The 14,935-nt window shown below is 54.1% G+C and overlaps 2 protein-coding genes across 2 annotated transcripts; both read right to left on the bottom strand.

Annotated features, from left to right (window-relative positions):
• Positions 1–8,887: 8,887 nt before the first annotated feature.
• On the bottom strand, positions 8,888–10,555 carry CkaCkLH20_11383 (uncharacterized protein; the record flags this gene model as incomplete). The annotated part of the gene is made up of 1 exon (XM_038894097.1): positions 8,888–10,555. One exon carries the CDS (start codon positions 10,553–10,555, stop codon positions 8,888–8,890), a length of 1,668 nt encoding a protein of 555 aa, XP_038740675.1.
• A 495-nt stretch (positions 10,556–11,050) lies between these two features.
• On the bottom strand, positions 11,051–12,424 carry CkaCkLH20_11382 (uncharacterized protein; the record flags this gene model as incomplete). Its single annotated transcript, XM_038894096.1, has 1 exon — positions 11,051–12,424. The coding sequence occupies one exon, from the start codon at positions 12,422–12,424 to the stop codon at positions 11,051–11,053; it is 1,374 nt and encodes a 457-aa protein (XP_038740674.1).
• Positions 12,425–14,935: the final 2,511 nt, after the last annotated feature.

The following is a 14,935-nucleotide window of genomic DNA, read 5'->3' as shown; positions in this document are numbered from 1 at the left end:
CAGCAATCGTGGTGTCGGTGTTGGAGCGGCGGACGACTTGGCGGGGGCGGGGACGGTCCCTGTTGCGAAGAGTCACGGGCACGGAGCACCGCCGGAGCGTTGCGTCATGGCGCGGGGGACGTCCCTGGACGGTGAATGGCTGCGCGGCAGAATCTGAGTGGGTCACGCCGAGGGGTCGGCACGTACTCTGTGGCGTCGATGTTCATGGTCGCTGCTCAGCCACATCTCACAGTCATCGGTTTGTTCCAGGTTCCATTCCCTGCTTTCTTCTCTCGCCTTCTACTTCTTCCAATTACAACGAAACAGAGTTCCACGAGGCCGGATTGTTTGGATGTTTTCTGAACCAGTCTCGTTCTGGCGCTGCTGTGTCAGCGGCGCAAGCAACACGTCCACTCATCTCCCGCAATCGCAGCTGCAAGGTCGCCATCGACGAAACTTCGGGACCCGAAGACGACGAACGGCCAGTGGACACACGTATCTGGCGACTTGACGCGCAAGCTTCCAGCGGCTGGCTCGCCCATCCCATCCGACCGTTCCCTATCTTACATATCCGTACCTGCATGTTACTCTGAAAGCGTGCTGGTGGGCAGCCATTTGGCGTAGTAAGCCGTCGTCACCCTCCCAATGCGACCCGAACCTCAATCAGAGTCATTGCGAAGCTTGCCGATAACCGTCCCACAATCTGGCAGTTTCTCCTACGAACCATCACCACCAGCATGACGACCCAGTCCGCTTTGCCTTAACAATCAGCGTCTTTGCTTTACCAGACCTCGCAGAAGCAGGTCTCACATTATTCCTGCAACGTTGAATGGGCCCCGTATCCTGTTGCCTGGCGCCCGACTCAGGACCAGGTCGTCAGGGATCTTCCCACCTCAGGGACTGGCCAGTCGTTGAGGACGGTCGCTACTCGCCCCCGAGCAGTCGTGACATGGGAGCTTGAACGCAGCAGCCAACGCCGACGCTCGACAGAGTGCCACAGGTCTGAGGTGTGTTGCCGCCGCTGCGGTTCCCTGTCCGCGTAACTGGACCTGCTTGTGCCGCCCGGTCAGAGGTCCACTTTGTCTCGCGGCAGTCACTAAAAGTAGAACTGAGAAGAGGGAGTGCCCGCCCTGAGCCGCTGGACTGATGCTGAAGTGTGTTAGAGTGCCATTCCCGAAGGTGAGAGAACCTGGTGGTGAATTATTCGTACGGAAATACCTGGAAATTTGTTCGTGTTCGGTACGTACCTAGCAACCGTTGAAGTCTCCTCCCGTCGTCGAGAGCTAAAGGCACCCGGAGGTTGGCTGGCGGGGAAGTCGCACCGCCACTGTCCATTCAGCGTTGAATGGAACGCCCCGTTCAGCGGCGGCAACAGCTGGATCAGCAGTGACAGTGACACAGGCAAACTGCTGCACAGCTGGTCTTGGCTTTCCAGGTTCAGGTTCCGGTTTCCCTCACCTCACCTCACCTCAGACTCGCTGCTCGTCCTCCCCAAACTGTGCCAATCTCTTGCAGCCTCTTTTTGCAACATTGCTTCATCTCTGGTTCCCAGTATTACCATTTTTGCAGCGGATATTTCGCAACGGTCCTGGGATCCCCGTTTGCGCCCGATTGCTCGTGACAGCGTGCTACTTGCAATAATTCAGAGGTTCCCACCGAATGACGACACCTTCCAGAGCTTCGCTTACCTCGCAACATCTTCGTCCTCTTCGTCGTCCGGCCTCGTCCTCGTCGTCGCCCGCAGTCCTTGTCGCCGCTCGGTTGTCTGCCGAATCTCTCCACCCTCGATTGCTGCAGCTTCCTCAGCTGCCACGATAGCTCCAACATCGTCAATACCTCGAACTCGCCCATTCGCTTGAAACGAACGCCTCCTCCAGAACCCCGCCCAGTACGAGACCTCGGGACCCTCGTCGACATGGTCACCCGCAAGCCCGTCCCCGACGACACTTCCCTAGACACGAACGCCGCTCCCAGCTTACAAGATATGAGGAAAGACCTATGGAGCGCTTCCGAGTCCGCGGCGGACGTCGACGGCGTATGGGATGATGCTTCACAGCAGAAAGGTGCTGCGGCACTGAACCAGCATTCAGCCCATCAGGACGTCCCGGACTCGCTCAAGCCCGGCGGCGTCACGACGAACGGAGCAGATCAAATTAACGGCGGTTGGAGCGACGCCAACGGCTACCGACCGCAGCAGAACGGAGGTGATCCAACAAATGAGACGCCCGAGGTTCCGCTAGCGCTCCGGCCAGGCCCTCCTCAAGGTCCGCCGACACGATCCGACACGAATCCATTCAAGAGGAAAGAGGTGCGGCCCGGCTCTGACCAGACTTCACCACCGACGAGTAGCACTCCGCCGATGCCCCCGGCGCAACCTCTATCACAGATGAGTACAGGCGAAATAAGCAACAACCCATGGCAGCCGGCGCTTGACCAGCATGCCCTCCAGCAAGAGCAGAAGGCCGTCGCCTCAAGCACCCAGCAACCCCTCCGCACGCAACCTAGCTCAGATACTGAGCACGATGCTTGGTCCGTATCTCAAGACTCGAGACTGCCACCAATATCCACGTCTCCGGCTCTCGTGTCGCTGCCATCAGAACCTTCATCACCGGCCTGGGACGACCTGCCAGAGAACCAGCCCAAGCAACCAGCGAAACCGCCGCCACCACCAAAAGAAGTCGCCAGAGAGGTCGCCGAAGAACAACACATCTGGGACGACTTTGGCTCACAGAACAAGGGAAAGGGAAAGGCTCCAGCTGCCGGCGCGCCCCCGGCTGTGGTTGAGGACGGTCCTATTGACGACTGGAACCTCATTGACGCTCCAACGGCTGCGTCCACGCCAGCCGCTCCAGCCGCTCCAGTCGAGAACAGGCGACAGACAGTTGGACTATTGATTGATACAGATGAGCCATCTACAGAGAACAAGCCACCTCCAGCGCTACCGCCTAGGAACGACGAGGATCAACCGCCCCGGCAACCGCCTCGACCGGTTGACAGCAAATCCGAAACATATCAGATCAAAAACATCAACTGGTATGACCACAACGCTGAGAAGAATCCGAGAATTTCGCCCATCCTTATTCAGAATGCCAACGGTCCATGCCCGCTCTTGGCGCTTGTTAATGCGCTGACACTCACCACTCCAGCGTCAACACCGGACACCGCGCTTGTACAGGTGCTTCGCTCGCGCGAACAGATCAGCCTCGGCTACCTGCTAGATGCCGTTATGGACGAGTTGATGTCATCTGGGAGAACTAATGAGGATGCTCCCCTGCCCGATGTCTCTGAACTATATGGCTTTCTCAAAGGCCTGCACACGGGAATGAACGTCAACCCTCGCTTCATTCCTACTCCAGAAATAGTCAAGGCATTCAAGCGCACTTCGCTCACTCACCTACACCCGACCGAACGCGATGATCTGATTCCCGGAACATTTGAGGACACCCCTGAAATGGCTCTCTATGCCGCCTTTGCCATTCCGCTGATTCACGGCTGGCTTCCACCAAAGTCCGACCCGGCTTACGGGGCATTTGAGCGCCAAGCGGCCTCATTCGAAGATGTTCAGGGGCTTCTGTTCCGCGACGAGGAGCTTCAGGAGAAACTCGGTTCGTTGACTGAGGAGGAGGAACAGGTATACTCGGACATCCAGTATATTAAGGCATTTCTGGAATCATCTGCAACCCAGCTTACGTCTTGTGGATTGGATGTTATCGCAAAAGCCATGAAACCTGGATCAGTCGCCATCCTATTCCGCAACGACCACTTTTCTACACTATATCGACACCCCTCGACGCAGGAGCTGCTGGTACTCGTCACTGATGCGGGCTTCGTTTCCCACGATGAAATTGTATGGGAATCTCTCGCTGATGTGAACGGTGAGCTCACTGAGTACTATTCTGGAGATTTTCGTATCGTTGGCGGTCAGCAAACGCAAGCCAACTCCCGCGGACAGGATAATGGGGGTCAACACAACCATAGACGACCTACTATCGACACAAACCAAGGCAACGGAGGAGACTGGACCACTGTGCAGATTCGTGGTCGACGTAGGAATCTCGACGCACCTGCGCACAATGACGAAATACCGTTGTCACCGAATCACGAGCAAGAGGACAGGGATCTTGCTCTTGCTCTGCAGTTGCAGGAAGAGGAGGAGCAGCGCCACCGCGCGGAGCAAGCAGCTCGCCGGCGAGAAAGCCAGCTTAGTGAGCAGTTCATCGAACAGCAAGCTCGCGTGCAGCAGGGGCCAACAACGAGGCGTGCCGCGAATAGGGCGGCAGTACGGGCCGGGGTCAACCGAACCGCAAGTAATGCGACATCATCGCAGGATAGCCGGCGAAACTCGAACAGCAACGTTTCCGTACCGCCTACTTCAGGTCGTCAACCGGGCCAACCGCCGCAAATGATACGACCACTCGTACCGCCGACGGTGCCTGTTAGGAGACAGGGAGTCAACCGCCCGGCCGACGAAGGAATGGACGATGCGCCGCCGACATATGAGCAGGCACAGGCCGCCGCCAAGTATGAACCACCCCCCGGTCACCCGCACCATCATGCCAGCAGCCCGGTTTCTGGCCGGCAAGGCAACGGTGCCGGTCCTTCGATGACGCCTGGGCGGCCGGTCATGGGCGGCGGTCGAGGTAGGGTAATGGGACCGGGAGGAGTTGTGGGAAGTTCGTCAGGAGGGAGGGAAAGGGATTGCATTGTTATGTGATGGAAGAGCGCCACGGCTTTCATGAATCGGCGTTTATGTTGAATTGGTGTTTTCGCAGGCGCGGGCATAGGTAGCCTATAGCTCCAGCTTTTGCTCCTCAGCGGACGGCGTTGGGATTTTCAGTCAGGATTCCATAGTCATCAATCGAAGCGACAACGAATCAAGTTACTTTTGTCTTCCGAAACTTAACACGACGACAGCGACACGAGTGATGACAAATGCAGTAGTTCCAATAACAATACTGACAGCGATGTTTCCTAGCATAGAGCTCTTCTGTTGCTCGATGTTGGTGACGGAATCTGACAGGGGCCACGAGGATTTGCTGCAGGGGAAGCTCTGGAATGCAGCGGGAAGCTCCCGATTAGCTGCCAGACCCCCACACTGACGACAAGTTAGGCAGGCGGTCAGAGAGCTCCGCAGGGGATTGTCGCATCATCCCATGTTTACCGGAGCTCGCGCTTCCCACCGCATTTTGATGTCATTGACTAGGTAGGTCACGGAGCGGCGGGGGATTGCGACGCTACGAACAGCAACCAACATCGCTGGTTTCGAGGCATCAGTTTCTGACGTTCTAGCTTTTCAACTCCATCACCCTGAGAGAATCACAAGCTTTCCTCAATTCGACCCTCGAAACGACCGCAACATGGCCCTCCTCGAAAGGTTCCTCCCGCCCTCGAGAGAGAACTGGCAGCTCCTCTCGACGATATGGCAGATTTCTTACCCCATCGTACGTCTCCTTCGTCAAACCCGCGGAAAGAGCAGGCACACCGTAGGCCGGAGGTAGCTGACTTCATACTTACCCGATTGAACAGGTCGGATCGATGCAGTACGTCATCTCGTGGTACGGCATGGGCAAGACCTCCGTCGTCAGCCGCGTCAACATCCCCGGCCGCATCGCCTGGTTCCTCATGGAGGCGCCGGGCTTCCTGACGCTCCTCTACATCATGAACACGCTCCCCGCGCAGGCCGGCATCGAGGACCTCCCGTGGCAGAACAAAGTCCTCGCCGGGCTCTTTGTACGTCCCATCCCTCCCCCTCCAGTGAAAGAACACCGGGGCATGTTTTGCTGACCCATTGACGGCCCGACAGGTCATCCACTACTGCTACCGCGCCGTCCTCTACCCGATCCTCCAACCCTCCATGTCGCCCATCCACCCCGCCGTCGCCCTCTCCGCCCTCGGCTTCCAGCTCTGCAACGCGACCTGCATCGGCGGCTGGCTGGGCGCCTACGGCCCCACGACGACCACCGCCTGGGAATCCCAGCTGGGCCGCGGCGGGCTGGCGCAGTTCGTCGCGGGCATCGGCGTGTTCTACGTCGGGCTGGTCGGGAACTACTTCCACGACGAGGAGCTCCGCGAGATCCGGCGCGCCGAGCAGCGCCGGCAGGAGAGGCTCGTGCGGGAGCAGAAGGCCAAGGGCGCGGAGGGGAAAGTCAGCGTGGACAAGCATTATAGGTTGCCGGAGACGATGCTGTTCCGGTACGTGCTGTTCCCGCACTACTTCCTCGAGTGGGTGGAGTGGTTCGGGTGGTGGATGGCGAGCGGGTGGGGGATGCCCGGGAGGGCGTTTTTGGTGAACGAGGTCACGGCCATGTTTCCGCGGGCGAGGTCGGGGAGGGGGTGGTATGTTGAGAGGTTTGGGGAGGAGAAGGTTGGCAAGAGGTGGGTTATTATTCCGGGGGTGTATTGACGAGGGTGGGTTGGCTTGCTCGGGCTCAGTGGTGTGGCTTGATGGTCATCGTGGGCCGTTGCGAGGTTGAGCGAGCCTAATAATCAACTGAGGCTTCAATTGAAGTTCAACGAGGGAATGTGACCTGTCTTTCTCATGATTCAACATTTGAACACTGCTGTCGTGACCCGAATTTCTCCCTTATCCAGCAGCGGCACGTACGCTATACCGCTGCATATTATTCCGGACGCTGATAAATAACAGCAGAACTGTCATCGACGGTGGTCTCGACCCGGCCGGAGACTAAGACGATAAGAAGTGCTTTGGGGGGGGGGGGGGGGAGATCAAGGTAGTGCTGTTGTGCCTGACACTTGGGTGTTGCACCTCACGTCTTTTTTCTAGGCGAGTTCTGGCACAATGCACCTGCTACTTCCTCAATCGAACGGTATGATAGATTTCTGCGGACAGTGATAAATCTGGAAAATATGATGTTGTGATATGCATGTAAGATTCAGCTCCTCGTATCCCGAGACCACAGCCTGCTGCTGTGTAGGCTTGAGGTAAACGGGAGGGGCGTGTGTTAAGTACGCAAGAACGTTGCACCAGCCTGATTCTCAGGCAAGGCTCCCGAAAATACCAACGAAGATGATCGCGTTCCCCTTAATCCTCTTCGCAGTGACCCCGCTCCTCTGACTTCGTTTCTCTTTACCCCTTTTCCATCAGCGTGACCGGGCACTTCTCCCTCGTCGAACATTATGTTATTCTTGCTGCTGCTAGAAGCTTTCAGTCTCGTCGTCTGGGCGCAAGAAGCAACCTGCTATTCACCAAGCGGTGCAGTTGCCGACAACACAACGTATACAGCTTGTAACAACCTCGGCATAACACAACGCGGAGTCTTCTCAAGCTGCTGCGCGCTCAACGGACCGGCTGACGAAAGACATATCTGCTCATCCAGTGGGATATGTATCACCAGCGATCAACAGCCTGTACGCGGCTTTTGCACGGATCGGACCTGGCGGAGTAAAGCTTGCGTTTCGGTATGCATGGAAGACGAGGTATAGTTGCTCGATGACCCACGGAAAGAAGTCCTAGCTGAAAATGGATGGAACAGTCGGATCTGCTTCTGGGAGGTGCTTTCTTGACGCCATGTAACGACGGCACGGCGACATATTGCTGCGGAGAGTCCAACACGACTTGTTGCGGTACGGATCGTGCCTTCACGATTAGTCCACAGGAGTCCGTGTGTACGGCGAACACGACCAGCGAAACGAGTAGCGGCGACGACCAAGCATCATCCAAAAATATGACCATTGGGTTCGCCAGCGTTCTGGGCGTCATTCTTCTGATCGAAGCTGTCTTGGCGCAGCTGTTCTGGAGGCAGAATAGATGGCTGAAGGTTCGAGTAGCGGACAAACTGCGCGTAGGTGCACCGACTCAACTGCGTACTCTAAGCCACGCCTCTCCCGAGTTGAACGCGAAATGAATCTAGGGCTCTGATGCCGCGAGTACGTTGTCAGTCCGTGATCGAGGACTATAGAGGGCTGTTAGATAGCTTGGTAGAAGCTGCGAGGGGGCTCTCGTCGCTGTCGTCGTTGACAGCGTCACAGCATTCCGGCTAGGACGATAGTGAGTCACTGAAACTTAAATACATAGAGTGCTACCACGCGACGTTTCCAAATGAACATCGTCATGTTGACGATCTACTTGTCGACACACACATTGCGATTATATGATGAAGCCCTGCGGAATGAGAAGCTTGCGCGATCATTCAAGGATGAAGTTGGACTAGTGTGTTCTTGTAACCTTTTTCTGTATACCCTCTCGCTGTATTCAAATAGATGTTTGTTGTCTGCCATACCGCTCATAACAGCACCTTGTTGTGAACTCCTAGTCTCCCACGCGTAGAAAGTCTCTTGAACCAAACGCTTCACCCACTCCATTCAATTTGAACTGAGGCTGATATCGTCACTATCTTGCATCATCTCAGAATATCTGTGTCTTAAGTTTGGAATCCATGGAGCGATTTCGAGCATGGATGACCTTTGCGTTCCGCCTCGAAGCAGCTTCACCTTGATCTCCTTCGCGGACTTATCCATTTCTTCCGCGGTCATCAAGCGTCCGTCAGCTTTTCTCATGATCTCCGGTATCTTTTCCCCCCCCAGAAGCTGCCCGTCAGAGGTGACGAAATGATTAGTGTAGAAGATGAGAGGTAAGGGGTTGCTTTTCCAGACCATCTCCTCCCGTTTGTATCGTCTTGTTCGGAGAATAGCCCAGCTCAACGTGATGAATTCCGCGGCAAGCATGAGCAGGGGGAAGAGAAGCCACCGCCATCTGATCTTGGTGTGTGCGACTGTGACCAGCCCTCGGCCCCGGAACTTCTGGACCTCTCCGCCCTCGAGGTGGAAGAGACCAGACCTGAGTTCGTTCGTGATCCAATCTGCGAATCTCTCGATCCGCTTGTCAAAAGTGTTTGCACTTGTTGTGCCGTTCTCCCAAAACATTTCCAGCCACCATTTCGTATTGCAGTCAACTGTTCAAAGTATCGTTCGTCGACTTCTTTCGGCTGCACTTTCCGTTGAAAATATCCTTGCTCAACAGTGAAGCCATGGTGGCCCGAAAAGCTCCAGACATGCGAAATACGCAAGACTCAGGGACGGATTCGACGGGATAGTCAGGCGCGTTTGCTGGTGAAACAATACGAACTTTGGAATCTTTGGCCAAGTGGTTCAGTTGGCCAACGTCTCTCGCTTGGAGATCGCCATAATCATAGGCTGAATCGTCCATGCGGCATGGTGATTGGATAGCTGTAATGTTCCACGAGACTGGAAGCTTGCCGACTGGCACTTTCGAAAGGACCTCTTGATCGTTTTCTGCAAAGTCGATCGCGTCCGGGTACATTGGCTCATTAAGTAGCTTTTTTTCGACGAGTGTTCCGTTATTGACCTTGCCCTGATAGTACTGTAGGCACGGCCAAAGGGAACACACTCCAGCTGCGAAGTACGGAAGAGAAGGGTCTGACAGGCGGATCGGCTCACGATCTTCGTCGTAGACAGTGGTGATCTCCCTCGTTCTCGATAAGAAAGTGACGTTAGCAAATGCAGCCCCTAAATACGCTTTTGATACCATTTCGGTATCGTTGAAAGCCCATGAAAGATCGTCATCGTTTTGGACAATGAACACGTTCTGATCGTCCTTCACGTTGAATTGCATTCCGTTGGGCAATTCGACGTACGACTCGTCTACCTCCCTGGCCAGATAAGTGCGATCCTCGCATTGGCTACAAATACCAATCGAGGCATGCGTAACTTCGAGAGGTTGGGGAGTGATGTTGGGAGAGAAGATGCAGTATCCAGTATCGCACTCGACTTCAATGCTCCCACGATTGTTTTGAGGGTACCCGAGTGCAGAGTAGACGAAACCGCGGATACCTGGTCCGAAGTAGTTATTGTCGGAGCTGTTGATTCCCGCAGGGCTTGCGGCGGGTTTGCCCACCGTCTGAGTTATAGGAATAGACGCAAGACTTCCTGACGGAAGAACCAACGTTTTATCGTATATGGTGATGGCTTGTTGTATGAAAGGTCCGATGGCGAAAGAAAAGAGGACAACAAGTAATGGCGGTATGCAAGCAAGGTCCCTGAAGACGACGAGGGGAAATAGTTGTAAGGCTCCCCAGATACCCCGGCTTGCGTTGTCAAAAACATTGATGTGATGCAGAGAGCGAGGCGGAGACCGCTTGGAGAAGAACCATATCCATTTGAATTGCGACAGCGCTTCTGCACTGACGGTGACGAGCAGAGATCTGTACATGACGGATAGAGTTGCTAGGACAGAATTGATATTCAAAGGGAAGAACCAGTCGTCTTGAGGTTTATCGTCGGCGTCGAGAAGAATTGCCAGAATAATGCCCATCAGGATGGCCGCTACAGCGAGTGTAATAACTTCTGCAGACCAAAGTCGCATGATTGATGGGTTTTTCGAAGCTGATCCGAAGACATTTTGAGTATCGTTCTCATGTTTGCCTGCGTCGTTCGATTGCATAGTCCATTTCGGTGGCTCGAGTTTCTGTGTCGAAGATCGGAGTGGCCCATCCTCGTGCGCTATGGTGTTGGGCCGGCTGTTGACGTGTTCTTGTGATGATGCGTTGCCGTCCACTTGAATAGCGAGGGGAGACTTGGCGATCAAAGGCTCGTCCATATCAGAGCTGTCGCGCTTTTGGCGTGGTCGGAAATCATGAGGCATCAACATGCTGAGGAAGGACGCATATAGAAGAAACCACTGATTGAATGTTGAAACAAGAATTGAGCACAGAGATTCTCAAAAGCCCCAGTCTCTATGTCATGCTGCTGCGGGTTAGATGTGTGACTTGACGAGCTCTTCTGATATTGCTACACCGTCACAAACCCGTCATACCACGCCCAGGTGAGATTTGCACTTTCACAGTCCAAGAACGCTTTTAATTGGCGAAAAAAGTCTCAGCCGTATGCAGTCATCATGTACTCAAATGAAAATATCGTCCAGCTCATCCTAGCAATGTTCGTGTATGTATCGGTTGCATTACATTTATGTTGGCTACACTTCAACCTGCCGGCGGTGCAAGGCACAAGTCCCGACGCGCAGACTGAACAGGCAGCGCGCAAAGATCAGGCTGCTTCCGCCTCCAGGAATAAGGTCAAAATGGCCAGCTAGAGCCTACTTCGGAGGTGAAGACGCAACCATGGCCACCGCAGCCTTGGAACTGGATGTTTTCTTCGAAGACGAAACGACAGAGCTACTGGCAACCGAATGTGATGAGGTACCAGAGATCGTCGAGTTCCACGAATACGTCGGCCCGACACAAAGAGCCGTTGACGGCTGCAGAGACGCCGTACAGGAACTGCCCACCAGAGAGGGGTTCACGAGGCGGAACAGGCTGGCCTCAATACCCTCTTGGATGCATATCTTGCTGCATGTATCGCCATCCGCCACCACGTGCCATTTCCCACAGTTCAGCGTCGTTCCGGATGCCACTTTCGCTTTCTCAGGAGGCGCAATGATATTCCTAGTATATCCATCACCGAGCGGTGCCTCAGTAGGTGCTGGTGCGGGAACGGTACCCGTATAAGTACCGCCTTGCGGCGAGACGCATATGATGCGGCCCCAGAAGCCAGTGACGTCTTGAAGATTAGAGCAGTCGAAGTACAGCCACTGGTTATGGGTACGTATCTGATCGAATTCGAGGCCCAGGGCCATTTCAATCGACACGCAGGTGTCCGAAGGCCGTACGTAGTACGTCTGGCACGTAAGAGGCACGCAGACGCTGACGCCAGCGTCAATGTCGAGGCAGTTCGGGATGAGCTGTTGATTTCCCATGTAGATGGCGGCCGAGGAAACACTCGTCGCGTTGGCAATGGACTCGCAGGTGTCACCCTTCTTGGTGATGTATCGCTTGCCCGTGACGCAGTATGGAGCTTCCTCTGGCTGCGACTTTGTCAAAGGCGGAGGGATATCCGTGGGTCCCTTGGCGTTGCACTTGCTGTAGATGTACTCCAAAAGCTCTTTGTAATAGCCGTCGTAAGTGGAGTACTGCGAGGACTGCATCAGGGCGATGCGGCGGACGTGACAAGTGTGACAGAGTTCGTCCTGCGGCATCTTCTTGTACTCGGAGACGGCCGTGAAGTTGGCGATGATGTCGTTGCAATATTTCTTGGTCTTGGGGTCTTTGACGCAAGTCTCATTGAACCCGGCCCAGAGGTAGCCTCCGACACGGTTCGGGACGGAATCGTCCAGAGTCATGCCCTGACAGCGGGTCGTGACATCGTTGAACCAGGCTTTCAAGGAGCCAGAGCAGTCAGACGTGCAAACGGCGTCAGTGAGAGCCGTGTTCGGCAAAGGCCCTCGATATCCTCGTTCAGCGAAGCTTTGAACGTAGGGGTCGCAGCCGATGCGAGTGGAGAGAGCCTCGACGCATCCTGTACCCAGGGTCACGTCGAGGTTGGTAGCGTTATAGAGAGCGAAGCCGTTTTGGCAGTGAACTGGATGGGTTCCAAACAGAATGAACACAGCTAAAGAAACCAATCGAATCATCGTCAAGTTGAATAAAATTAGAAATCAAGACGGTTTACTAGAAAGAAAGGTCAAGATAACCGCTGAATAGAAGAAGAAGAGAGCTGTTTTGAGAGAGCTCTAGAGATATAGAGTCATGAAATCTGGCTCATCATAGACGAGAAAGTAGTCTGAAGGAGATAGTAACACAAGAGCGAGGAAGTCCAAGCCTTCTGAAGTCTTTGAATTATGATCTCTACTGAAGGGTCAACTCATCAAGATTAGGATCAAGGTAATCAAATCATGGAGTTTGCACAAGACCCATCATTGAAGCAGTTCGACTAAGCGCATTTTTCCTTGCAGCTGTGTTGTCGCAAGTATAAGACCAGAGATGTCTAGCATTAAATTAATACATGTGAGAAATCCACCACACGCACTGTACAGCACTAGTTTATGTGTTTGTGATCAAAACTGCTAGTGCTGATTTGCCTCACGTAGTGAGATGACTTTATCCCTTGATGGCGAGATAGGCCCGTTGAATGCAAACACCTGATCATTGCCACTTCATCATTCGAGGTGTGTAAAGTTTCCCTTGCTTTACGGCTGTGGCTGTCATCACCAGTGCTTGTTTCAACTTGACGTACCCGAGAAGCCTGATGTCGCAGAACACCTGTAGCCTAATTGTGAAGGTATCGAGGGTAGCAGGCGCATCGATGTGTCGAGCATGGCTGCACTCAGAATGCAAGCAACCGTCGTAGTGGTATATACACTATCGTGTTGGCATGAAGAACCAGCAACTGTGGCGGCCTGCTTCATCTATCTGTAGCGGCTGATGAGCAACTCGTTACCTTCATCATGTTGCGCTTAGCATTGATCCGTTTTACGATTGTCTTTTCCTTGTTTCTTGCACTTGTTGCTGCTCAGACGTGCAGTCCCTCAAGTCCTTGCCGGGTGGGTTGTTGCAACAAATGGGGAAACTGTGGCTTCGGGCCTGACTGTAAGTTCAACGGTCTCCCCTTCTACAGGCCAACAGCACAGATTCTGACTTCGAAATTTGATTTCAGATTGCGGAAGTAACTGCATTTCAGACTGTGGACGGAAATCTGAGTGCAATCCGGGTTTTGGCTCAAAGTGGTCTGAGAGGGACAAATGTCCGTTAAATGTGTGCTGCTCCAAGCATGGCTTCTGCGGTGTAAGTAGACGAGAAAATCTCAAAGATCCATCACAGGAAGCTAATTTCTTGCCAACAGACGACCGAAGAATTCTGCGGTAACAAGAAGGTCACCCATAAGACTTGTTCGAAAACCAGCGGCAACAGCCGCATTATCGGCTACTTTGAGGGATGGGCGAACAACCGGCCCTGTAACGTCTTTTGGCCTGAACAAATACCCATTGGCCTTTACACGCATATCAACTTCGCCTTTGCGACCATTGACCCGGTCAGCTTCAAAGTTCGACCCGCAGCAGATACAGATGTTGGCTTATACCAGCGTCTGGTACACCTCAAGAAGCGAGACCCGAGCCTGAAGATCTTCATCGCCATCGGCGGCTGGACCTTCAATGACCCAGGACCAACGGCTACAACCTTTTCTGATCTGGCTGCATCGATCCCTCGACAGAAAGTCTTCATAGAGTCTCTCACATCTTTCATGTCGACCTATGGATTCGATGGCGTTGATCTAGATTGGGAATATCCCGTAGCCGACGACCGGTCGGGGAGAGCCGTGGACTACGCCAATTTCCCTAAGTTCATGAGCCGCCTGAAATCATCGTTAGACACGGCCAACAATGGAATTTCCATCACCCTTCCAGCCTCATACTGGTACCTTCAGCATTTCGATATTACTGCGCTGGCGAAGACGGTGCACTGGTTCAACATCATGTCCTACGACTTACACGGCACATGGGATAAAGGCAATAAGTGGACTGGTGCCTATCTCAATGCGCATAGCAATCTGACTGAGATCGACTTGGCTCTGGATCTGCTCTGGCGTAACGACATCAACCCGGGCCAAGTTGTCTTGGGCCTCGGATTCTACGGACGAGCCTTTACAACCACGAGTCCCACTTGCCTGGAGCCGGGCTGCACTTACGAGTCTGGTGCACAAAAGGGCAAGTGCAGCAGAGAAGTCGGCATCTTGTTGAACTCCGAGATTGACGACCTGGTGAAGCAAAACAACGTGAAGCCAAAGTTCTACAAGAAGGAGGCCGTGAAGGTGGCATCCTGGGGCAACCCGGCTCAGTGGGTAGCCTACGACGACGAAGAGACTTTCCTCCTCAAGTCCGAGTACGCTCAGAGCATGTGTCTGGGCGGTTTGATGGTCTGGGCAATCAGTCATGATACGAAGGACTCCAAGTACAACAAGGCACTCGCCAAGGTAGCCAACCGCAAGATCTTGTCCTTGCCGGTGACCATTGGCATGTCTAACGACGTGTACGAGTTCGTCGACATCCCCAACCCTCAGTGCAAGTGGACCAACTGCAAAGAGGGCTGCCCTGCCGGTTGGGTGATTGTGCCTCGAAGCGATCCAGGAGCCCGAGGAAAAGAGTACA

The sequence above is a fragment of the Colletotrichum karsti genome (assembly GCF_011947395.1).
Source record: "Colletotrichum karsti strain CkLH20 chromosome Unknown Scaffold47, whole genome shotgun sequence".
NCBI classification, from domain to species: domain Eukaryota; kingdom Fungi; phylum Ascomycota; class Sordariomycetes; order Glomerellales; family Glomerellaceae; genus Colletotrichum; species Colletotrichum karsti.
This window is presented reverse-complemented; position numbering and strand designations above follow the sequence as displayed.